Genomic DNA, 23,754 nt, shown 5'->3' on the forward strand with positions numbered 1-23,754 from the left:
AAGCACAGCAAGGACAGTGTTCTGCCTTCCGCTGCTGAAACGAGTGTTGTGCACGTGCACACATCGTTTCCACTGAGGGTCTTCTGTGCGCAAATTAAAACGATACAGTGGTCCGAGCGAAGCAGACTCTAAACACTAAGCACCTTCAGGCTAGAAGTTGCCAATGAAGCATGGAAGCAGGCATAGCATTTCCCTATGCACAAGCATCATTTTCAATCTAATTTCATGAGCAGGTTCACTGACAAGACCTAGCGCTGAACCTAACCTAGCATTGAACTCTAGATGCCATGCTCACTCAGGAAAATTGAGGGTGTTAAAGGAGCCCTTGAACACTTTTAGATCATACAAAACGTTGCAAATCTGTCATAGAGGCTGCTGTGAACATGTGAGCCAAATATTGCTGCACAGCATACAGCAGCAAATTTACACTCTCGTCGTGTCCAAAACAGCGAAATCGTTTGCTCTCACTTCCACTATGTTGTCATGCAGTGTCATTGCAAGCAGCTGAATCCAACAACGCTACTGGCTGATTTCGTGATCGTGAGAGCACTCTCAGCAATACATAATTGCTAATGTTGAGTTGTAAATGAAACATATACATGTCTTCGATCTCAAAACAACTTAAAAACATTTCATCCGCCGGTCCAGCTGCATCTGCTGCGCGTGGCCTCCAAGCAGTGGTGTGCCTCGTAGTGTAGTCTACCGAGGCTACCTAGGGGTGCTGCGATGAGCCCTGTCACCGCCGCAACATTAAACTTTTGGGCAGGGCTTTGCCCTTCTGGCTTCTCCGCTATATACCCTCCAGCACGCTTTCAGAGATGAAAAGAGAGAGAAAGCTGGGTATCGGTGCGATAACACCACTTATAGTTTAAAGATTCAAAAGCATTTGCTGCATGACATTTGCGAGACATCCTTTAATGGCGAAACTATTAGATAGACAAGTGTTTCAGGGCCCCTCTAATGCATGCACAAAGTTGCACTTCTTTACATCAGTTAGTTTCTGGAAACAGCCATGCACGAGTGCTCGCGACAGGCTTCCGCTTTAGCAGAGGTGGCCAGTCATGGCACTGGAGACCTTTGTGAACTCAAACCAAGATACTGCAATGACATTAATTCCTTTCTTTTTTTGCACTTTGTCACTGGCTCCATTGGCAACCTGACTGCGCCATCACAAGTAGTTAGTTGGTAAGGCAGACAATAAGAAGTTGAAAGAAAAGAATTTGTGTGATGCCAGCTCTGGCCTCTTTGTGAAAAGCATTGTCTTTAATTAAAACTTGTTGCAAGGCAGCAATATTCTGTGAAACATGTCTTCGCAAGTAAGTAATTGCAGCATAATATCACCACAAGGTTCTACTTCAAAAAAGTTTATTAGAAGACTTAAAGAACTATGAGATTGACAAAGAACCAGATACATTCCGTATAACTTATGACAAAAGCACACTAATGTAACTTCATGTGTATAGTACTTGCTGTATTCTGCATATACCACACAGTTTTCATTAACCTAGCAATGTGCATGATGCAATTTTGCAAATGTGTAGTTTAACTTGTCAGTACACTTTTGGTATTTAGCAACAAGAGTTACCACTTGTTCTGCTTATTTTCATCATAAGCACACCTCATACTGCCGCTCATACGAGTAAACTACTTAATCTGGACATTGCATAATGTCTCTGCAGTCACATGGCCCTGACGGCCAGTAACAAGCCATTGTTGGCCTTTGTAAGTTGCCCTTTTTTCACCGTCAGTCTTGAGATCGGGGGCCACCTGCAAAGAAAGATGAATTCTTGAAGGACACACTTAAAGAGAAACAGGAGGGTGAATGACGGCATACTAATACTGAAGCAATGCCTTGAGCTGAAACATGCACCACTATATTCTAAGATGTACGTCTACAAGACTAGTTTTCCGAAAACAGCTGAAAACGTACTACTTGTGGGTTCGGGCAAAAAGCTACTCCTCACTTTCACCTGTTATCCACTACGCAATGCTTGTGAATGGTAGTAAAGCTGGCTTAAAACATAGCAGCTTTATACATACCACACTTACGCTAGCACACATCAGATGAACATGTACCGCTAGTAATGATTTCGTGTCGCTACAACTGATACTTTCGTTCAATATATTCAAGAAATTCATTCTGGCACATTCACGTAAAGGGCCTCTACAAGTTGAGGCCTCGAACGTATCCCAGCATTTGCGGGATGAGCGAAATCAATGCCACTCGTATGCAGAACACCAGTTGGTGCAATACCTGCTCAAAAATTTTCTTCTTGGGGTTCAGCTGTGCGTCTGGCTGGCCTGGATAACCGTCGCAGACAACACGATCGCCTGGTTGAGCACCTGGAGGAGGAGTCAGAATTTCAACTTTCTCTGGAGTACTCGCACACATGACCATGGCTTCCGATGTGACACCACGCATCTTGGCAGGCTTCAGATTGCACAGAAGTACAGCCATGCGGTTCTGCATCTTGTCCAGCGGCACAAATTTTACCAGTCCCGAGACAACTGTACGAGGTTTTCCCTCACCTACGTCAACCTGTTCAACATATAGCGAGTCGGCGTCAGGGTGCTTGACTGCGCTCACGATTCTTCCCACACGCAGGTCAAGTCGGCTCACATCCACTGGTTTAGAGTCATCGTTGTCTTCCAGTTTTTTCTTAGCATCCGCTTTTTTTGCCGGGGGTGCTTTAGCGTCTACAGCGGGCCCAGCGCGTTTTTTGGGCTGATCGCCGGCACCAGCGTCGCCAGGCTTCTGCGAAACGGCTCGTGCAGCTGGCCTAGCGTTATTTGCTTGAGCTGGCTGCTCAGGTTTCGCTAGTTGCGCGGAAACACCTACTGGCGCGATAACGTTGCCAGCTTCGGCTGCATCGAGGCGATTTTTCCATGCTTCGACATCTTGGCGGAGCTTTTCGTTTTCGCTTCGTAAGCGGGCACATTCAGCTTGAACATATCGCTCTGTTCTAGCAGCACGCAAAGATTCCAGCTGAGCAGTGAGCAAAGCGAGCAATTCGTCTGCCTGCTTGGCCCTGCTCATCACCCGCGCGAGCGCGTTATCAACGATCATCTTGAAGAACTGCAGGCAAGAGTAACGAATGGGAAAAAAGCGACAGTCGATAATGCCTGACGAAATTGAGGTAAGCTCGCAAACGCGGCAAAAATCGTCAAGATCACTTTACCGCAACCACGTTATACAAACCGGAAGCGGAAGCATCGAGTGTGCCCGCACATGCGATGCCAGTAGCGCTGCTATCGCCAAGCAAAGCGCTGTCCAAGCATACCATTGACTCGCTCGGTATAGTGCTCAGTACTTTTGCTCATCATTTCGTCTACAGTCCTTAAATTGTTGCCTCACGCCACATAATTTCGACGTTATTTGCAACTTCAGGACAAAAAAAAAAATAGTTGCTGCGCTATTGGGCACATTGACATAGCCATCGCTATCGCAACACAACTCAAGTTCGAAAATGGCAGACGCCGGCGAGAAATTAAGCAAAAAGTGAGTAACTTTCTAGCGATTTTGAAATTATTCACGTGGCTAACAGGCTACCTTTCATTTACACATCTAGATAACAGTTGATTAGCCTGCTATTTCCTAGCTGTAACGTTATGTTCGCCTTGAATACGGGTGGCGGTGGTTCATGTCCACGTGCACGGTGGGATAGCCACGCTCCATTGTGGGAAGTGCTGATGGCGTTACTTTAGAGGGACGATTGCTTTACCTTAGCGAGTACTCCTACCCGGCGTTATATTCCTGGCAATGCATAAGTATAAAGCTTTTATAAGGAAGCGGCTGATGTCATTTCATTTCTCGTCGCTTGTTGCTCCTGACGAGCGCCGAGAAGCTGTAGTGGCATAGCAGCATGTCGAAGCGCAAAGCTGTGAATATATAAATCCTTACGATATTGCTACTGGCTCGCCGTTTGCTTGCTAGTATACACATTATGGGCGCATTCTGTAGCAGAAAACTCAAACCGATCGCTGTGTGCGCCTGGAGCTGTACCTTGTACGTACATTAGCGCGAGTTGTTGAACATACACGAGGATCACAGCCTGTTCACTGTGGTAGCAGCATCTTACCTTGACGTTTTTGTTTCATTTCTCTACTTACGCACTTGGGTGTGAAACGGCCTATATTAATGGAATCAATAAAAATACTAAAAATCATTGCGTGTGCGTGTGTGTGTGTGTGTGTGTATATATATATATATATATATATATATATATATATATATATATATATATATAGCGTTTTACATAGAGTGTGCAATTATGTGTATAAGTAATTTTTTTTTTTTTTGCTACTCTAGAATCAGGTCTAGAATGAATGCTCTATAATGAACTTCACTGCCTGCACGGCAGTGAAGTTGAGAACAGCCTGATGGTTATTTTGCACATATTTCATCATATTCTGTATAAAGTTCAATCATTTCTGTAGTTGAAGATTTTATTCAGTGGGGCACTAATATAAGTATGCAAGCAGTTTCTAGCTGTTTTATTTTATTTTATTATCGCTGTTACCGGCGGGAGCATCGGCAAAGTTACAAAAGTCTGCAGCAGCCAGATGAAACAAGGCCAACAACCACTCAGCCATAACCAAACTAATAAGAAAAAATAGAGATAAATCTCAAATAAGCGGTGGTGCATGCACCAAAATAGCCGAAGTCATAAGGGAGATTCAGTGGAAGACATTTGTATATCTAAAATTTTCATGGATATTTTAGAGTGTGGTTCATTATGCTGATAACATTTAAGTAAAGGTGGTTATCAACTGATTGTCATCTCTTATTACTTGCGTTGGATAGATGAATGGATTGATGGATAAGGCTGAAAAATATGGTGGTGGCACATGCCACTTAGCTGTGACTAATAATATATCTTGTACTTAGTGGAGGGGGAAATTTCACTCCTGCCTTAATTTTAGCCGCCAATCAGATCATCTCTGTTTGGTTATTTCTACCCGCGTAAAGTCTATTTTTCCTCCACTGTCCCTAAACCCCAATGCTTTGACAAAGTCCTCTCTGTTGCTTTGAACTCTAGGGTGAAGCCCTTTACAGAAAAGTATCAGGTGTTCAGCTGTTTCCTCTTCCTCTCCACATGCACTGCATGACGTGTCTATCCCTTGGTACTTGACTTGGTGCATCTTAGTCTGCAATACTCCTGTCCTGGCTTCAAACAACAAAGAGTTTTCCCTAAAATTATCATAGATATTTTCTTTGGCAATTTCCTGCTTGAAAGTTCTGTATGTTCCCAGTGCCGATTTTGTCTGCATCCCTGTTTTCCACATACCCCTCTCTGTTTCTTTAACCTTTTTCTTAACCATTGTTTCTTGGCTTGCTTCTGTGCTGTCGTACAAATATTTGCATGACAATTTTCTGGCTCACTTCCTCCATTTTGTTTCAACATTCCTCATGTACAAGTTACTGAAAACGTTCCTGAAATGAGCAGAACTGAAATCCACTAATGGGGGCACGTTAAAGGTCCCCTGGTGGTGGTTGACATTAATCCAGAGTCCCCCACTACGGTGTGCCTCATAATCAAATAGTGGTTGTGGAACGTAAAACCCCAGAATTCAATACAATTCAGTCACTTATTAACACACAGCCTTGTATTAAATGATGATGGCATCACTTTTAGACTGCTCTTTGCATTTCTGACAGGGTGTGTACATTTAATATAATGTGCTATTGCCACTTGAAAACGCTACTGGTAACAAGACCTTTGACATCAATAATATGAATAAATAATTATTTTTATAAGCGACAAAAGACCAAATAATCTTAAGCCCTCCCTAAAAAAAATAGGAAGCGGCAGTTAAGTGCTACAGACAAGTGAGGGAAAATGTACACAAATCCACTCGTGAGTGAAAATGGCCACAAAGGCTTGTGCTTCCCCCATGGTTGCCCTTGTGTGCAGTTCTCACTAAGTTGCTGAAAGTGCAACAAATCACATGTAAGTATTAAACCAAACATAACTGAAATGAAGGGGCATTAATCAGATGAAAAGAGGAAAAATGCTCCAAGGGAGCAATGGAGTCTCCTGTACAGGGCTATACACATTCCTTCAAATCATGCCTTATACAACAATTAGCTCTTGAAAAGCCTGAGGGAAAGACAAACTATGTGCTTGTGCAATGCTTTACCTGGGAGCATTCTTCCCTGAGTAATGTCCTTAACATGGAAAGACAAGTGCATTGAGAATTCATAAGAAGGGAGACATGAAATAATTGAAGAATTGTCGGCCCCATTAAGTACTGTATAAAATATTCAGCAAGATAATTTCCTATAGAATCAGGGCAACACTTGACTTAAGTCAACTAGGAGAACAGGCTGGTTTCAGGAAGGGATATTCTACAATGTATCACATCCTTATCATCAATCAGGTAATCAAGAAATCTGTGGAGTACAATCAACCTCTATATGGCTTTCATAGATTATGAAAAGGCATTTAGTAGAGATACCACCAGTCATAGAGGCATTATGTAATGAAGAAGTACAGGAGGCATACATGAATATCGTGGGAAACATCTACAAAGATTCCATAGCTACCTTGTTTCTCCATAAGTAGAAAATTACCTAATAAGAAAAGGGTCAGTCAAAGAGACGCAATCTCTCCAGTGCTAGTCACTGCATGCTTAGAAGTATTCCACCTATTAAACTGGGAAGGCTTAGGAGTCAAGATCAACGGTGAATATCTTGACAACCTTCAGTTCGCTGATGACACTGTTCTGTTCAGTAACACTGGGGATGAATTGCAACAAAGAAAAGTGTAAGAGTGGCATTGCATAATCTTGTGAGTGGCGTAATCTTCAGTAGCCTGGCAAGGGAACAAGAATTCATGATTGCCAGTCAGCCTCTGGAGTCTACAGGAGTATGTTTATCTAGGTCAATTACTAACAGGGTGCCCTGACCATGTGAAGGAAACTTACAGAAGAACAAAAATGGGTTGGAGTGCATATTGCAGGCATTACCAAATCCTGACTGGGAGCTCAGTGGTGCTAACATAAGGGGCAGAAATTTGGAGCTTAACAAGGAAGCTGGAGAACAAGCTAAGTATCGTGCAAGGAGTGATTTAACAATGAATGTTAGGTGGCTAAAGTGAGCAAGGGACAGAACACTGACTATAGGTGCAACGTTAAGAGACAGAAAGAGAGCAGTGTGGATCAGAGAGCAAACAGGGACAACTGATATTATAGTTGAGATTAAGAGAAAGAAATGGAGCTGGGCAGGCCATGTGGTGGACCATTATAGTAACAGAATGGGTGCCAAGGAAAGGGAAGTACAGTCAACGATAGCAGAAAATTCGGTGGGTGATGAAATTAGGAAAATTGCAGGAACAAGTTGGAATTGGCTAGCGCAAGATGTGGGTAATTGGAGATGGCTAGGAGAGGCCTTTGTCCTGCAGTAGACATAAATATATGCTGACGATGATGATACAACCAATGTTGACATGCCACTCTGTACAGGGAGCGGGTAGGGAATTAAAAGATATTATAGAAGAGTGCAAAAAAAAAAGAGAAAGAAACATAAATATGAAGTGGATGAGTGAACCTGATAATGATATTTACAGGTGAGACAGTGGGTGAATTCAAGTTTTTCTATGTCATATAGTGAATCTTTCAAGCTTTGCAAGAAGATCAATTTCTGTAGGTATTTTTTAAAAATTTATAACAATAAATCAATAAACAATTTGGAACAATAAATCCGTAGGCCCACCGCTGTTTTGAAAGGCCAGGCATTGGACCTAAGATGCTAGGTAACATTAGCGAATTGTGACAAATCATATCCATTTGGTGTTCAAAAAAATGTCTCTCATCACAGTACGCTGGAATATTCGAGTAATATGTGCTCCACTGTTAAGCTGCCACTGTTATCACAGTAGGGACCAGTCGTATGCCCTATGCAATACAGATAATTGTTCGGGAGTGCTAGTTCAGTCGCAGCTGATGGTTCAATGCCTCGAAGTGTCAAGGAAGTGGTTGTGCAATTCTTGATGTTACTCGGGTGTTACTCAATCACAGGAAGTGATCTTGGTGAAGCGGCAGATTCTAGAGGCGATCTTTTTCTTCATGAGCCCTTTTATTTTATATTTTTATTTTTTTATTATATATATATATATATATATATATATATATATATATATATATATATATATATATATATATATATATATATTGCTATATTTGAAGTGCTGGCTTTTGTAAAATATATTCTAAAATTTCGGGATTCCAGCCCCTTTTGGGTAGCTTCAGGCACTTTTTCGTTTCCCGAAATACCGGAAGGGCCAGGTATCCACTAAAAGGTGAAGCAATGCCTAACAATGTTGGCCCTGTTGTGAAGAGAGACATTGTCACAGGCTGCAGGTTTGGTTGTTACATCGCTTGTGCCTGTTCCACATACCTTGTAGGGCCGCTTTTGAATCCGTGGATACTTGGCGGCTGCTGTCGAAGTACATGCATAAGGGCTTTCTTAACTCTCTTGGGCACCATTTAATTTTGTTGACTGGAAACTTACTTTCGCCACATTGCTTGCATCTTGAGAAACATAGAAAGTGTTGAGTTGCAGAATAGATTAAGAATTTTCATTGTTTAGCGAGTTTTGTCAAGTTTACAGAATGTGGACTCCTTGCGACAACTTACTACAGGAACATTAGATATGAGAACATCAATTATTTCATGTCTAGAAGGCTTGAAAAGCACCTGTCCAAGTACTTGAAAATTATGCTTGGTGCAACACACTGTGAAAAACAATGAAAGAAGTGAACCCACTGTATACTACATACCCACACTGATCAAAAACACAACCGTTTACCTTCCCACTTATTTTACTAAAAGGTTCTGCACCTATTATTCAAACTTGCAGCACAATTCCAGTCAGAAGAGTTCCAATACATATGCGGCACATTTTAAGTATCATTACTGTCATCAATGCTTTTGCTGTTGATGCACTATCGTGGCATACACAGTTGTGTACACAGTGCCTGGAAGGGTTAATGCCATATCGCTTAGTTGATGTAGATGATGTTGGTCACTCAATACAAAACAGGAATTGTCCTGTAGAGGGCACAAAAAGTCGGCATGATGAACGACGTTGAGTTGAAGAGCCATCCGTTAAAGTGTGTGTATGCTTCCAATGGCCTGCCCAGAGGTAGACCAGAGCTAGTTTGGCGCTGATTATAGAAATATTCTTGTACAAATAGTCTGCTACAAGCAAGCGAAAGCTTAAGGCGTCATGAGACAACTGTCTTTGAGTATGTCTTAGCCTTCTGAAGGGGTTGTCCCACTTAGAAATAGTAGCAGAAGCTGGATGCGTGCCTCTTGACATGCTGTCTTTGCAGGAGACACTTCGGATTCATCTCATACATGCAAGCTTTGAGCATGTAGAAAGACCTGCAGTGATGTGTTTATGGGCATATGTATGCACAGTGTATGCAAAACCACATTGCAGTGCACATTGCGTATGTAACCGTGTTGGTATATACAACAGATTATCCGCGTTTTTGAAGTGAAGTTGAAAGAAGCACCTTGGAAGGAGAAAACTTGAAAGGAAAGGAAAATGAAGACGATCCAAAAACAGAAGGCGAATAGGTGAAGAATGCAGTATTAGTAGAATGTGTGGCAATGTGTGGCGCTGTAAAGATGCTTTCATAAAAAAAATGAACACACAAATTTATGCTAATCTTGCACTGTCTGCCAGCGCAGTCGGCCTTGGTGGGGAAGTACTTTTACAGTTACAACAAGTGGTACGCAGGTGTGTGCGAAATATTTTATGTACCTCTCTAGGGCAGTGTCCCTAATGTATATTTAATTTCAATGCGTTTCTAGCACCCTAAATCATTAACCTTTGCTAAGGGCACCCTCTTACAAATTTCCCTTCTTTCTTTTTTTCTGTGGTCAATGCATAGGGCCACCGTTCCACTCAACGAAAGGTGCCCAGGTCCAGCTCCTTTCTTCTTTTTTTGTGTGTGTGAATAATTCGTTGCCCTTTCACCCCTTCCCCCCCCTATTGCTTTCACTGTCCAGATGCACTCCCCCCCCTCCTCAGGCACTGCTCCTGAGGTGGATTTCTGCCCCCCCCCCCAACTAGTGGCACCACTGCATCTAATTTATATATAGTGTTCATAACCTGATCAGGAGCATTTCTTTTTACACTGTGAAGACATTTCACCTTGCTGTGATGAGTGCTTAATACTGCGACATGGGAGATCTTTGTATAAAGCTTCCTTTCCACTGAACTGATCTGCTATATGCAGTGTTCTTGCTTCTCAAATTATTAATTGGGCCTCATGCTGCCACCTGCTGGCCTCCTGGTTAGCTCAGGTGGTAAGTGGCTAACCCAGAATGGTGTTGGCCCCGTGTTTGATCACTGTGCCAGAACAAGTTCCGCTGCAAAGGGTTGTAAGGAACTTCTGTCAGTTTCTTTTGTAGCTTTGTGCTACTTTCAGGTCAATGACAATTTGTCCCTCTCATAAACTAGTATCATGCACGAACAGCTACAACATAGCATGCCACCCACAAATTCAGGCTGTGTGCTCATACCTTGGTCAAGCAGCATTGTGTGCTGTTATCATATGTTCACCAAGGTGCAAGGATCATCAGCTCTGCTGTAGGGGCGTAGTTTTAGCCAGCCTTTTATTCTGTTGTGGCATGCCCCCCAGGTGACGATGGCCTTGAAAGCACTTTGCCAGGCACTAGGACGGCACAGTTCCTTGGTGCTGCCAATGGTTCCTTCTGCTAGCACATGTCGCATATGTAAACCCAGGACATTGGCTGCTTCGGCCCATGTGAGGTTGGTGACTGGCTCGCAGCCTCAACTTTAAACATTGGAGGTATAGAGGCTAGATAAGAAATGTTGCACACACACTTTCCTTTACTGTCCAGTTAGAAAGTAGGAAACGCTGCATTCGTAGCATTAATCCGCTTTTGAAATTCACTTTTTTTTTCTCTCATTTTGCTGTATTGTTGTTGGCAGTTGTTGATCATCTTTGTGCTGTTTTTTCTTGTTACGAGACAGCTCTGGATCAGTGGCCCCCAATATGATAGTATGTCACGAAGTGCAGTGGTTTTTTATATACGTACCTGACAGCTCACCTGCTCCTGTCTTGAGGGAGCCTAAAGGGGCCTTGAACCAACCCCCGAGCTTCGTGAAAAGACATTGTCCACGGATAGCACACGCTACTGTGAAAATTTTGGCCAAGTTTTGCAGTTGTGCGCGGCACGTGTATCTCGCAAGCGGAGCGCGAGGTCGCTTTTCTCCAAAACGCTCTCTTTTCAACAGAAGCCGGCTGCTCGCCCTTTGTAGACTCTTTATTTCGTAATATAATGATTTCCTGTATGCAGTTACTACATATTCGCCAATAGCTGACATTAATCAAGAAGGATGTTTGGATCAGTGTACTTCTTCCTACTGTTATTGTGTATAGTTATTGACGCAGTTTAATGAACAGGCTGAAGTAAGTGAAAGTCTGCTTGTGAATTTCGATAATAATTACGTACTTACGGAAGAAGCCGACAATCGTCTGCTAACGCTCGGAGGAATTAAGTTTTGGCCAACCTGGTTATTGGTGTCGTAGCCGTCGAGTCTCGCTAATTTCTAGCACTTGTTTTGAAAACTCAACTAGCCTCGAACCACGCTTAACTTAAGGTCAGACGAAACGCACACTTGCCAGCACGCTTTTGCTCCTGGCCACTCCTGGTTAGATGCCTTGGCAGACTTTGCTTCATAATGAGCTGTTGAATAGCGCTTCAAAGTGCACAAGTTGGATGCAGCTACTATCCGTCAGTCAAGCTGGTGCAGGACAAAGCTAGTCCGTACCATTTAGCACAGCCAGACAGGAGCATATGAGCACAAGCGCACACCCTAGCCCTGTCGTGCACAAAGCAAACGCTGAATTTGCATGTAACAACGGTCTGCTATGTAGCGTAGATACCGTGGCCGCCGCGGGGTGTCGTGAATCCACTGTCTGAGCGCACTGTGGTTCACTGAGGACAGCCGTGTTTGGCACATTTAACGCATTGTAGGCACCAAAATCGGAAATAGTCGCGTCTACGTGAACGTCCAAAATCAATTTTGGACCGCGCCACGGTGATGTTCAGTAGGCGGAGCATTGTGGGCACAACCCGCTCCGCCGTAGCCTTCGCAGTGCAAATCATTGAAGGAGCGGAAGCACCGTGACCACTATGTTTGATTACCAATACCTCTGCTTGTGCGAAACACATTGAAGAACTTTTTGCGGCAAATTATTTCTGAAATAGTCTAACTTCAAATGCATTTCATGGCTTCGATATAAAGTGGTTCAGGGCCCCTTTGATGGCGTCATCCTGGGTCGCAGAAAACATTTCTACATGCTTTCATGCATTGTGTTAAGTTACTTAGTGGTCTTCATCTGAAATTTTGTAATTTAGGTACAAGTAAGGTCTGTGCTGCATTTTTTTATTAGTGATATTTCATAGTAATGGGACATTTGTTTATGTTCCCTGTAGATTGCTAATGATGCTCTCTGTGATCTCTGCACTTTTTTGTGTCTTGCTGTGACATGCACTTACTCAGTGGCATTGCAGTTTTGCTGCTCTGCATTTGTATCAGGTTCTGACAGAGTGCATTTAAGGTGTCTTAAGGAAAACATTGCTCATATATGAAAACTTCGAATTTGTTTAATACTTCCTTATTTTTCCTAAATTTTGTTACTGCTGGAAAGAAGCCTTCCCAAGAAGCCCGCAAGAAGCCAAAGAAGCAAAGAAGCCTAAACGCGGATACTATGCGTGGGGCTGTAGCTTCATAAAATAAATAGTGGGGTAACTAATTCCAGCTTCATAAATTGGGCAGCAGTCAACTTCAAATCTGTATACAGTCCGCCTTTATAACAAAGTGCTTGGGGCCTCCAAAATCATTGGTTATGCAGGTCACTTTATTCTAAAGGTTACGCAGTACAACCGGGACAGAATTATTCCTTCATTATACTGGTCATTTCATTGTAGAGGCGTTCATTTTAGAGGCACTCAACTGTATAAGTGTGGTTTGTGAAGCTATACGTTAGTAAAATTGTGGTGTATTTTTCATCTGCTTTTTAGGGCACAGTGCACATTCCATTCTGTGTTAATGTTTGCTTCTGAAGGGATCACAAACTAACATCTGTGCAGTGAAATGGTAATCTCTGTGAATGGCAGAATAATAATATTTGCTGATATTTGACTGTGTCAGCTGTGTAACCAAGCTTACATCATTCTGCAGTGTTGTGCTATGCTTCTTATTGGCCTTTGGTTTGGTTGTAGCATGTTTTATGTATGTCTTCTTGCTTTGTTGTTAAATGCATTTTTAAAGTTGATACATGGCAGCTTTTTTTGTGTGCAGTGAGCTGAAGCGAAGGCTAAAGGCAGAGCAGAAGGCAAAGGAGAAAGCAGAGAAGGCTGAGGCCCTGAAGGCTGCTGCCTCAAATGCCAACAATGTTGCATCTAATGATAATGATGAGGAGACAATGGATCCCAATGTGAGTACCTTAAGCTGTGTACAAGGAAAAGAAGGAGTTTGTGAAAATGTTTGTTAGGTTACCTAAGCACTTTATCAAATTCTCATGCAGATTACTTTTTATGGACGGAATGAAATGAACCCATTTCAGTGGTCTCAAGAGCCTAAATTTTGATGTGGTCTAAATAAGAGAAGCCAAATAAGGAAGAAACGAAAGTGCTCAAATAGAACTGGACTACAAAAATATATATAGACTGCTTTCACGGCAATTAGGAAAGCTGCAAGGGATGGCAAGCATTGTGCTGCTTCCCTCTTTTCATTAGAATTTGCAATATGGGATGGGTTAGCTCTATGTATCGATGAATTGCTTAAAAAGCCATAACTTTTGTTCACTTTTAGCATAGATTAAGTGTGCCACATTCTGGGAATGCCCATGGATTGTGTCTCTTAGCACTATGCTTCAGCGTCGTTGGTTCAGACGCCCATTGAAAGTGGATGAAATGTCATGACAATACCACTTTTCTCAGGAACAGAACCTTGAATGTGAAGGTATGGTGTGTTTGCATCTTTGCATAGGTGACCCATTGATGAAAAACATGCACTCCCATTCTCTCCCAGAGTCTCTAGAAGCTCTGAAACACGTGTGGCACACTGCAAGCTCCCCTTGGAGTAATATAATGCTTGTCACCTAGCAGCTTTACACACATTTTTCAATTTGTAAAGATAAACTGCATATGGCTAGGTGTTACATTCAAGCTGCAGTTCTGAAGGGTGCAAGGGAAGAGACATGTCATAGGTGTTTATTTTGTTCGTCATTTTTGCTTTCAGCAATCCTGTGAAGGTGAAATATTTGTTCACATAGCTTTCATGAGAGCTTATTTAATGGTAATTTCATCACTCAGCTAGGTAATGTCAAGGATGGGCTCCAAATTGCTCATTTTGCTCTAGCAGCCAAAGGTCAACTATTCAAAAGTTAATTAATTAAACTGCATTAATTATGAACATAGCTGTTCAAATCACAGGCTGCCAACTCAAATGGGAACAATAACATCACTGTTATATATATTGCTATAATCCTGAAAATTTAATGCAGCTAAAAAAAAACACCCGATATATTATGCTCATCATATTGAGCAGCATGCTTAAGCCAGTCAAATGTCTGATTGATTGATGGATGGGGTCTAACATTCCACAGCAATACAGTGTGGAGAGATGGTGTACGGGCACTTATTGATCGGAGGTGGCGGGTGCCTCTGGGGTCAGTGGATGTGAAAGACCCATTTAACTTTGAGGCGTCACATAGTATGTGATCTCAGGAGCCGGCTGATAAGACTGGTTTGCTACTTCAAGGCATATCAAGGCTGCCAGAGTCGAGAGTGTCAATATGCAATGAGTGAGAAGAGGGAATCAAGGGGCTCTGCCTTTAGTAAGAACCATAAGAAGCCTGCAGACAATGGAGCCAAGGAAAGCATGGGAGAAGTAAAATGTTTCTTTAACTGTGGAATTAAAGCTGAAAGTTCAATTTACAACAAACATCGTATTCTTAATAAAGGATAAGTCTGCATTGTTGGAAGTTGTGCTTCTTGTTTGTTTGGCACTTCTTACATACACTAGTCCAAGAATAAACTATTAGTGACAACGACACAACTCATGTTGACCTGCACACATTATGACTGCCGATATTCTAAATATATATATATCCGTTTACACTATCAATACTGCCTTGAAAGGAAATCAGAGTAGTGAAAACAGAGCACCACAACATTATGCGCCAACTCAGTAATACTACTACTGTGTGGAAGTCAGTTCGCGTCTGGTGTGTCTTTACATCAGATGTGCACTCGGAGAGTTAAGTGAGTTTTGGATTTCGGATTTCATTGCAGTCTGTGGTCTTTGTGGTGAGCTGTTTGGAGCATCAAGTTTTTTATGGATTTCATGACTGTCTAGGCAGCGGGCAGTGGCAGTGTGCCCATCAGCTTAGCTCACCAGCCCACCACTGTTAACAACCCATTGTGGTGGGGAAAGTTCAGCTGCCTTGGCTTACAGCATGCTTGTGATATGAGCCTAGTGAGGCCAGCCAAACCAAAAAGATTAGCTGACTGTCAAGACTGCCTGGGTGCACAACATGTAGACAGACTAATACCCCTGTCACACGGCACGTGTAACGTCATTTGCAGCGAATGAGATTACGTCTTAATGCCATTTTTGTTGCTTCTACATGGGCCTAGTAAATGACATTCACAGCTAATGGCATTCGCCCATTGAATGAGTTTCCCGAACTCCTGCAAGCACGACTTATGTAATCTCAATGACAGGGGCTTGGCAAAAAATTACGAAATAGATAAGTTAAAACTAAATGTAATCGGAGTAAAGGTTGTCATAATTGCTGTTATAAACTTTTTAGTAATCTTATGACGTACAGCACGATAGTTGAAGTAGTTTGTGCAGCTATATTCTTGTTCCCAGTCTCCGACTGGACGCTAGCACCTCTTGTCGGCCGTACTGACAAGCGCTCATCTGTCTTTTTCCTTTTCTGCATATTGTTTTCAAAGTGGTACCACACTAAAGCCTATCCATCAACCATGGAAACCTACTCTGCAGGTTTGTCAGCAGAGAATGAGAAGTGAAAAGCGCACTGGACCAATGACGAGACGCATGCGCTGCTGAAAGCGTGGGAAGACCACCTCACCGATTTGCGCAGGGTGAATTGCAACCTGAAATTATACATGTCGATTGCCAACTGCGTATACATGCCGATTGCCAATTGATGCCAGTAAACATCGGCATCAATTGCGAATGCCATTTCGTATACCTGTGTAGACAGGGAACGCAAGACCGCAATGACATTCGGTATGAATTTCATTTAGTGTAAATGACATTTCACATGCCGTGTGACAGAGGTATAACTTGCCTTGCTTTCAATGTTGCCCGCTGTGTGGGAAATGGTGTGTAATTTGCTTTGACCTCTTGCGCAGGAGTTCTTCCGAATCCGGTCAGCAATGGTGGCGCAGTTGCGTGAGGCTGGCGAGGACCCATATCCTCACAAGTTTAATGTGTCCATTTCACTGGTCGAGTTTGTTGAGCGCTACAGTGGCCTGCAGGCAGGCCAGGTGCTGACAGAGGAGTGTCTCTCAGTGGCAGGCCGGGTGCACGCAAAGCGCCAGTCTGGCACCAAGCTCATATTCTACGACCTGCGTGGCGAGGGCACCAAGATCCAAGTCATGGCTAATGCTTCGTGAGCCCCTCTTATCCCTTTTCTCTCTTTTGGTTTTTGTTGTCTTGAGGTTGGGGCAGTGAGTATGTAGTAATAGCTTTTGTTGAACATATTTAGGCACATTGCTTTCAGCACACACCACTTTTCTAAAGTATGCATAGTAGATAGTGGAACCAAGTGGGATAAGAGAACTTGTCTGCAGACAAAAATGCTGGGATAGCAGTAGAATTATCTTAATGGCCACAGTGGCCCATTGCTGCAATGAGGATGTGAGTAGTGGCACATCGTATGAAAGGCAATAAAATGGCCCCTGAATTACATTGTAAATTACTCTGAATTAACAAAAGTGAATCCAGATCAATACAGAAGCCAACTTTTATTGTCTGTACATCTGTCTGGGGCAGCATGGCCAACAGGCTGCTGTGCCGGAAAAATGCAGTTTATCATGTCTTTGTCTGTGGGAATTAAAGTTTTTGAGAAATCTTTTTTTATGGTTCTGGGATCTTATTTGTGCCCATGCTTGTCTTATCAGTAATGTGTGTCGAGTCTAGCGTACAGAATGCGATTGTGTTGAAAACAAATAAGTCGCCGACCAATAAAACGGACACCAATAATCCGGACATGCTCAGTAATTCGGACAGCTTTGCGGCACCACCAATGGCCCCCGTAGACTTACTGTGTAAAGATGACCGATATTTCAGACAGCTGCCAGCTCTAGACTAAGTTATCCTGACTCCGTCTGTCGCTGTAGCATACATTGACTCTGCCACCATTATCTCCTCTGGCAACCTCGACAAGACATCAAGTATGACCTCAGAGATTACAGTTTAGGTGATGATTCCTGAGGCTTTGCCTTGGTCGCAGCACTACGCCTCAGAGATTGAACTGCAAATGCCAATTTTGGAGGCTTTTGCCTGAATTACAGGTCGCATCTACATCGCAATCATCATATACTATTTTGGCAACCCCACACATGTAGAGGTGTGCGCCGAGACATCAGCGCGGCGGCGCCGACTGTTCTCGCTGTGCTGCTATCACCACCGATGTTTCTTGTCTGGAAGATCGGTGCGCCATTTAAGTAGGAATAAAGATTTCTTTTTTAAGCCAATCGAGCTTCGTTTGAGATTTTGCGTTGTTGTTGTGTTTAATTCTTTTGCCTGTCTCAAGCATAGAATCATGTCAAGCAGGGGAGTAATGAACAACACAATACAAACAAAAGTTACCCTGTTCTCCACGCGTCTGTGCATACATGTCATCACAAGTCAGCGCATGGGATTCTGAAACTTCTCCTTCAAAAGCACAGTATGGTGCAGCGAGAAGAAACAGTGGCCTCGGAACGTCGGAATCATGGCTTGAGGGTCGTGGGCACTGTAGTTGCGGGTAGAATCAGCAACATGTCTGATAGCGGCATCAATGCGAGAGGTGCAACCTGCACCAAGATAGAAATTTCTGGCCTCGATGTGTTCAAGATGCCGGTTGGAAGTTTTCGCATTATTCCGGCCATTGCATTCGAAAGGAGTTTTTCTTCATTTCCACATGTAAAACAAAGTAATATTTTTACACGTCTACCGCATGGTGCTTTTTCTTTGTAGCATTCATATAAAAAATTGAATGCAACTTACACCGATAGCTGCACTGAACTATAAAACAGTTTTGATGTGCAGGGTAAAAAAGAACTTTTTTTTTCCCTGGAAATAATTGTGCATTCGAGCTATGCCTGCATTTCTAGTAATCCCCACTTCATTCATTCAACCTAGTGATGACAAGGTAACAAATTGAGAAAATTTGTTTGCTGCCGCGCCGTAGCGTACCTCAGCTGAAAAAGAATGTTTATCTGCTGCAGAAAAAAAAAGTCTTCTGATTCTTCTTTCATCAGGGAAAAAGGATGTTTTAAAATAAGTTACATAAGCAAAGGGTGATTAATATTCAGAACAAGTGATTTCACTTATTATCAAGTCGGGAATGTGCGTTATATTAATTGACCGCTTAAGGGCTGAACCCAGCAAAAGTTGGTCATAGAAAAGGTCAGTTCTTTTTTTTTTTACGTAAAGCATATTGCATAAACACAATATAATTCAGAACAAGTCGAAGCAAAGTTCATATATCTAGAGAGTTACGTACGTCGGTGCTGGCTTAGCAATTCCAGAAGAATTCACTGACTCTTTGCTCAATGGAAGAATATCTCATATAAACCGCAGCATAGCAAAAAAGAACAGAATTGTGACTATGACGCAACAGCAAGGCTCTGCATATTCGTGGAGAAAGGGAAATACAAACACACTCAGCATAGACGCTTTTAGATATGTTCCTAATTTTCTTGTTTTGTTTAATATGATGGCTGAAGAGCAAAAGACTTACAAGACGTTTTGTATTTCTCTCACCTTCAACACCTCTTTGTTTGGTCCTCTCAGCCCTTAGTATGAAAAGGCCAGAATTTCAACCAGTTTAGCAAAAAAGGATGTAGTGAATTAGCTTTTTAAATTTTTGGTTTCGGGTTCCACGCCACCAAAGAAAAGTGGCCGTGCGCCGCCGCCGCCTATAAATGACCACCATGCTGCCGCCGGTCGAACCCAACATGGCCCACACTTCTACGTGCATACCCTGCTCTTGCCATTCTGTTCGTTGAGTTTGCCTTTCAGATAGTGTTCTGCTATTCTGTGCTTGTTTAATTTGTATTCCAGGCAGTGCTCTGCTGGCTCCTAGAAGTCTTTCTCATGAACTTATCAACAGGCCACGTCAAATGGCACCAACGGTGCCCTCGCAGTATGACTCGGAATGAGTCTTGAGTCGCAGTCCAAATGACTCCATAACTGAACAGCCTGAACCTGCTGCCTACCACAACATGCTCAAATGCGGTTATCATTGATGACCTGCTAGGCTGTGGTGTGCTGATCTCTGCCACTGTTACATTTGAATACTTTGCAGATGTCGACAGCACGGTGTTGTCGTCTGCCAAACTGAATGATGACGAAATAATTGAGCAAGTTCTCCCACCTATAAAGAACAACTCTAACTTGGATGATGATATGCCATGTGCTCCAGAGCCTTCACATGCAGACTCGAGCCTTTGCAGTCCTTGCATCGGTGTACAGCGACAGCACTTAACTGGCAGAAATGCAGGCGTACTTGGTTGCAGATAAGCGGACGTGCATGCAGTAACGAATCGACCAATTATTCCTTGCACAGGGGCCTTAAAATGTAAATAATGTGGTCTTCTTTAGATACGAGGGTTGATCCAGAAATAAGGTTCCCAAAGAGCTCCAGCCTCACGGGAAGGTGCTAGGTGAAATCTGACAATGCTGGTGCAAGCGGCTGTTCCTCCACTCTCTATTCCCCTCGGCCGCGCTTCACTGTGTCGCTCATTCTTGGCTCAGCAGCTGTCCGATATGGAGGTTCCCATTGTTGATCCCACGAAGTGCGAGATTCGTTCCGTGATTAGCTTTTTGCACGCCAAAGGGACTCCACCCGTGGATATTCATCAGTTGACCTAGGTGTATGGCGACAAGTGTATGTCCGTTCAACACATCCGAAAGTGGTGCAGGGAGTTTAGTGCTAGTAGGAAGGAAGTCCACGATGAACGGAGTGGAAGACCGTCAGTTTCGGGGGCGATTATCGAGATGGTCAAATGCGAAGTGCTTCAAAACAGGAGGATCATCGTCCGTGAACTTGTTGCTCAGTTTCCTGGGAGTTCTTACAGCACAGTGGAAAGAGCTTTGACTGAAAAATTGGGGTATCACAAGTGTTGTGCTCGATGAGTACCGTGGCTATTGACATCAGATCACAAGGAGAAACACCTTGACTGTGCTCGCCAGTTTCTTCAAAAGTGTCAAGAAGATAAGGAAGGATTGTTAGACTCCATTGTTAAAAGAGATGAAACGGGGCTGTTTCATTTCACTCCCGAAACGAAACAAAAATCGAAACAGTGGCATCACCCAGAGCCACCAGTCGCAAATAAGTTCAAACAAACTCCTTCTACTGGCAAAATCATGCATGGCCAGTGTTTTTTGGCATCGTAAGGGAATGCTGCTGATCGATTTGATGGAGCGTGGTACAACAAACAACTCAGACAGTTATTGTACAACACTAAGAAAACTCAGGCGAGCTATCCAGAACCACCGGTGAAAACGACTGGCAGCCAGTGTAACTCTGCTTCACGACGACGCCCGACCTCACATCTCTCGTCAAACCCAAGAACTTTTGACAAACTTTGGGTGGACTGTCATCCCCCACCCACCGTACAGTCCCAGGGTGTCTACCAACCGGGAAAACCGGGAATTCTCAGGGATTTTGAGTAGTCTGGAAAAAGTCAGGGAAAACTCAGGGAATTTGGGCCTCTATCAGGGAAAATTAGTGGCAATTTTATTGAAAGGGTCGAAAGTCGCGGTAATGCTGGCTCGAGCAACAGACAGGAATCGTAATGAATCGACTTGGACGCCCTGTCATCGGATGGAGGAGTTGCCAGTGTGCAGTCAATGAGCGACTTTCCTGATTCCTGATAATTTGCACGGCTTCGCGGCACCGCCAGGTACCCCATAGGGTCAAGGTATCAGAACGTGTGAAATTTCGGACGCAAGAACTCTTCGCCGTCCGATTTTGCGGACGTTTTGCCGTGACCGCAGGTCCGAAACGGCAATAATCAAAGGTACCACCGCCGCCGTTTTGATTACTTCGCCACCTCAAACCGGCACTCCTCGCACGCAGATCCGCTGGCAGCCGTTGCCACCACTGCGGCAACGCTAGGCCTAGCAGCTTCGACGTTCGCTATGAAGCTTCTTGCCGTTGGGTGCCGAGTTTTTTATTAAAAGAATTAGCTGCTGTCAGCAATGGCACGGACTCCGCCTTTGGGGTCCTCGTGATTGGCTTAAAAACTTAGAAAACACGGTGCGTTGCATAATGCCGGTTCCCGAAAGTCAGCTTCGCCTCTGTACAGAACTGTTACATGGTGAAGCATTTGCAAAAGTATTGCAGTGAAGCATAACAAGCGTGGGAAGGGGCTATTGCCACGGAAAACAGTATGTATTCCTTAATTATACACACGTGCACCCGGTATTTCCGGTCACAGTACGAGCGCCGATATGCCTAATATGTGTACTGACAGGCCTTCAGAGCGTTTTCGAACGTGCCTGTGGCGGTTTGAGCCCCTAAGGGCAGTAAATGACACGCATATATTTTTTTTCCAACTGGCCGATTTTTCGAACGTTTTCGCGACGCCTAGGGAGTTCTAAATATCGGCCGTGGACTGTGCAACTGACCAAGATGCTTCAAATGGTCCTTGGGGCGAACGAGTGGCAGAAGGAGGACAAGAACAGAAATGTTGTACGCATTGAGGAATAAACGGGAAAGGAAGCTTGCTGCCGCCGTTTTGAAGGAGCTTGAGCTCAAAAAACAAAGTTTTGGCTGATGCCGAGATGCAGGTGTCCCTCATCCAAACCAAAATAAACTCTTTAGAGCAGTGAAACACAACGCTCAGGCTTCGTGCGCGGGCTGAGAGTATGTCAGGACAGTTGAGGTTGACTTACAAGCGGTTGAGAGAGAACCTCATTTGTGACAGAGTTCGGGCAAGCTCATACCACTGAGCTTGCTATCAGTTGAAAGAAATAGCTCACATTCGAATATATGTGCTTCTATGTGCATCTCCTTTTTATTCGTATTTGTGAATGTCCGACTTCATTTGCAATTTATTTCGAAGACACTTTATTTGCTGTGCATTTTACTAACCCCTGCCTTCTATTCTCTTTTTGAATAAACACTACTCCTTAGTATTCAAATTGGATTAAGTCGCTTTTTTATTTTTTTCATGTGCTTACTCGAGAGTGACAGCATCAGGCGATATGGTTTCAGCCCATCTTCGCATAAAACATAATTCTGCATCACTCAGGGAAATGTGCAAAGGCACTCAGGGAAAACCTTGAAAACTCAGGGAATTTGGATATGTCGACTTGGTAGACACCCTGAGTCCAGACCTCGCCCCCAGTGATTATCACTTGTTCCCCAAGTTAAAATAACATTTGAGTGGCCAACGCTTTTGGAGCGACGATAAAGTCGAAGAGGTGAAACACTCCCTCAATGAATTTGGCGGCGGAGTTCTACAACATTGGGATACAGAAATTGAAGCACCGTCTACAAGAATGCATAGAAAAAGATGGCGATTATGTAGAAAAATAGAGTAATGTTTCATCTTTCCAATGATGTAAATTTCTGTGAGAATAAACAATGTTGTCTATTTCTAAAGTTGATGGGAACCTTATTTCTGGATCAACCCTCGTACATTCTTTTTTTTTTTTTCGGACGTTCAATAGTTGGACTTATTTATGTTCCCCGTGGAGTCCGAATTATTGGTCGTCGACTTTATACCTGTTGGTACCCATGGCATTTTTAAACATTTCATGGGAGGCATTGTAGGCCATTGTTGAAAGATATACAACATATATACAAGGGCACATACTGTATGCTGCTTGTAGAAGCTGAGAACACCAGGGCATACCAGTCAATTCTGTGTATCCACTTTTGCCATTGCAATACACAGAACATCTTGAACTGCATGCACATCAGTGGAAAGTTGGCAGACTCCTCCCAAGGTTACAACAGAGAAGTTTCAGCAGAATCTTCAACTAAGCACTACAACTCGAGTTTGGCATTGTGTGTTCAATGCAGAGCAGATATTTATAGTATTGTGTTTCATGGAACAAAAATCTGGGCTTTAATACAAAACACTTCACTGTATGCTAAACAATGTAGTGCAGTTCAACCCCTTTATGATTAATTGAAGAGACACCTCAAGTGCTTCGTTATAGCAATGCATAACCTTCGTTGTATATGTCATTGTGGTTACTAATTAACAGGTAGATTGAGGCATTGTCACTGCAACCTATTGTTTTCAGACATTGTTTTTCATAATGTTGTATAACACTGTGGCGGGCATCTAATGTTTGTGTAGATTTCATGTGCTTTGCAGTTTTTGGATGAAACATTTTTGCTACTATGGAATTTGTCATTTGCAGGCTGCTGTAACTTTTGTTTTATGTGTAGTCGGTGAGGTTTATTGCACACGAAGGTCTGCATGAAAAGAATACTGCTG

General features: G+C 43.2%; 2 protein-coding genes across 3 annotated transcripts in view; one reads left to right on the forward strand and one right to left on the reverse strand.

Moving 5' to 3' along the window:
* Positions 1–1,348: 1,348 nt before the first annotated feature.
* On the reverse strand, positions 1,349–3,205 carry AIMP1 (aaRS-interacting multifunctional protein 1). Its single transcript, XM_075700496.1, has 2 exons — positions 2,255–3,205; positions 1,349–1,767 (listed from the first exon to the last, which is right to left on the reverse strand). The coding sequence occupies exons 1-2, from the start codon at positions 3,065–3,067 to the stop codon at positions 1,645–1,647; spliced, it is 936 nt and encodes a 311-aa protein (XP_075556611.1). The 5' UTR covers positions 3,068–3,205; the 3' UTR covers positions 1,349–1,644.
* A 118-nt stretch (positions 3,206–3,323) lies between these two features.
* LysRS (Lysyl-tRNA synthetase) overlaps positions 3,324–23,754 on the forward strand; it is a 66,528-nt gene continuing 46,097 nt past the window's right edge. Inside the window, exons 1-4 of one of the 2 annotated variants that reach the window (XM_075700483.1) lie at positions 3,324–3,499; positions 10,656–10,786; positions 13,349–13,484; positions 16,438–16,697. In XM_075700483.1, the coding sequence (XP_075556598.1) occupies positions 10,662–10,786; positions 13,349–13,484; positions 16,438–16,697 (521 nt within the window). In that variant the 5' untranslated portion in view covers positions 3,324–3,499; positions 10,656–10,661. The remainder of the gene's footprint in view (positions 3,500–10,655; positions 10,787–13,348; positions 13,485–16,437; positions 16,698–23,754) is intronic. The other variant, XM_075700489.1, reaches the window with a different exon arrangement.

Source organism: Dermacentor variabilis, chromosome 1, assembly GCF_050947875.1.
Source record: "Dermacentor variabilis isolate Ectoservices chromosome 1, ASM5094787v1, whole genome shotgun sequence".
Classification (NCBI taxonomy): Eukaryota; Metazoa; Arthropoda; class Arachnida; order Ixodida; family Ixodidae; genus Dermacentor; species Dermacentor variabilis.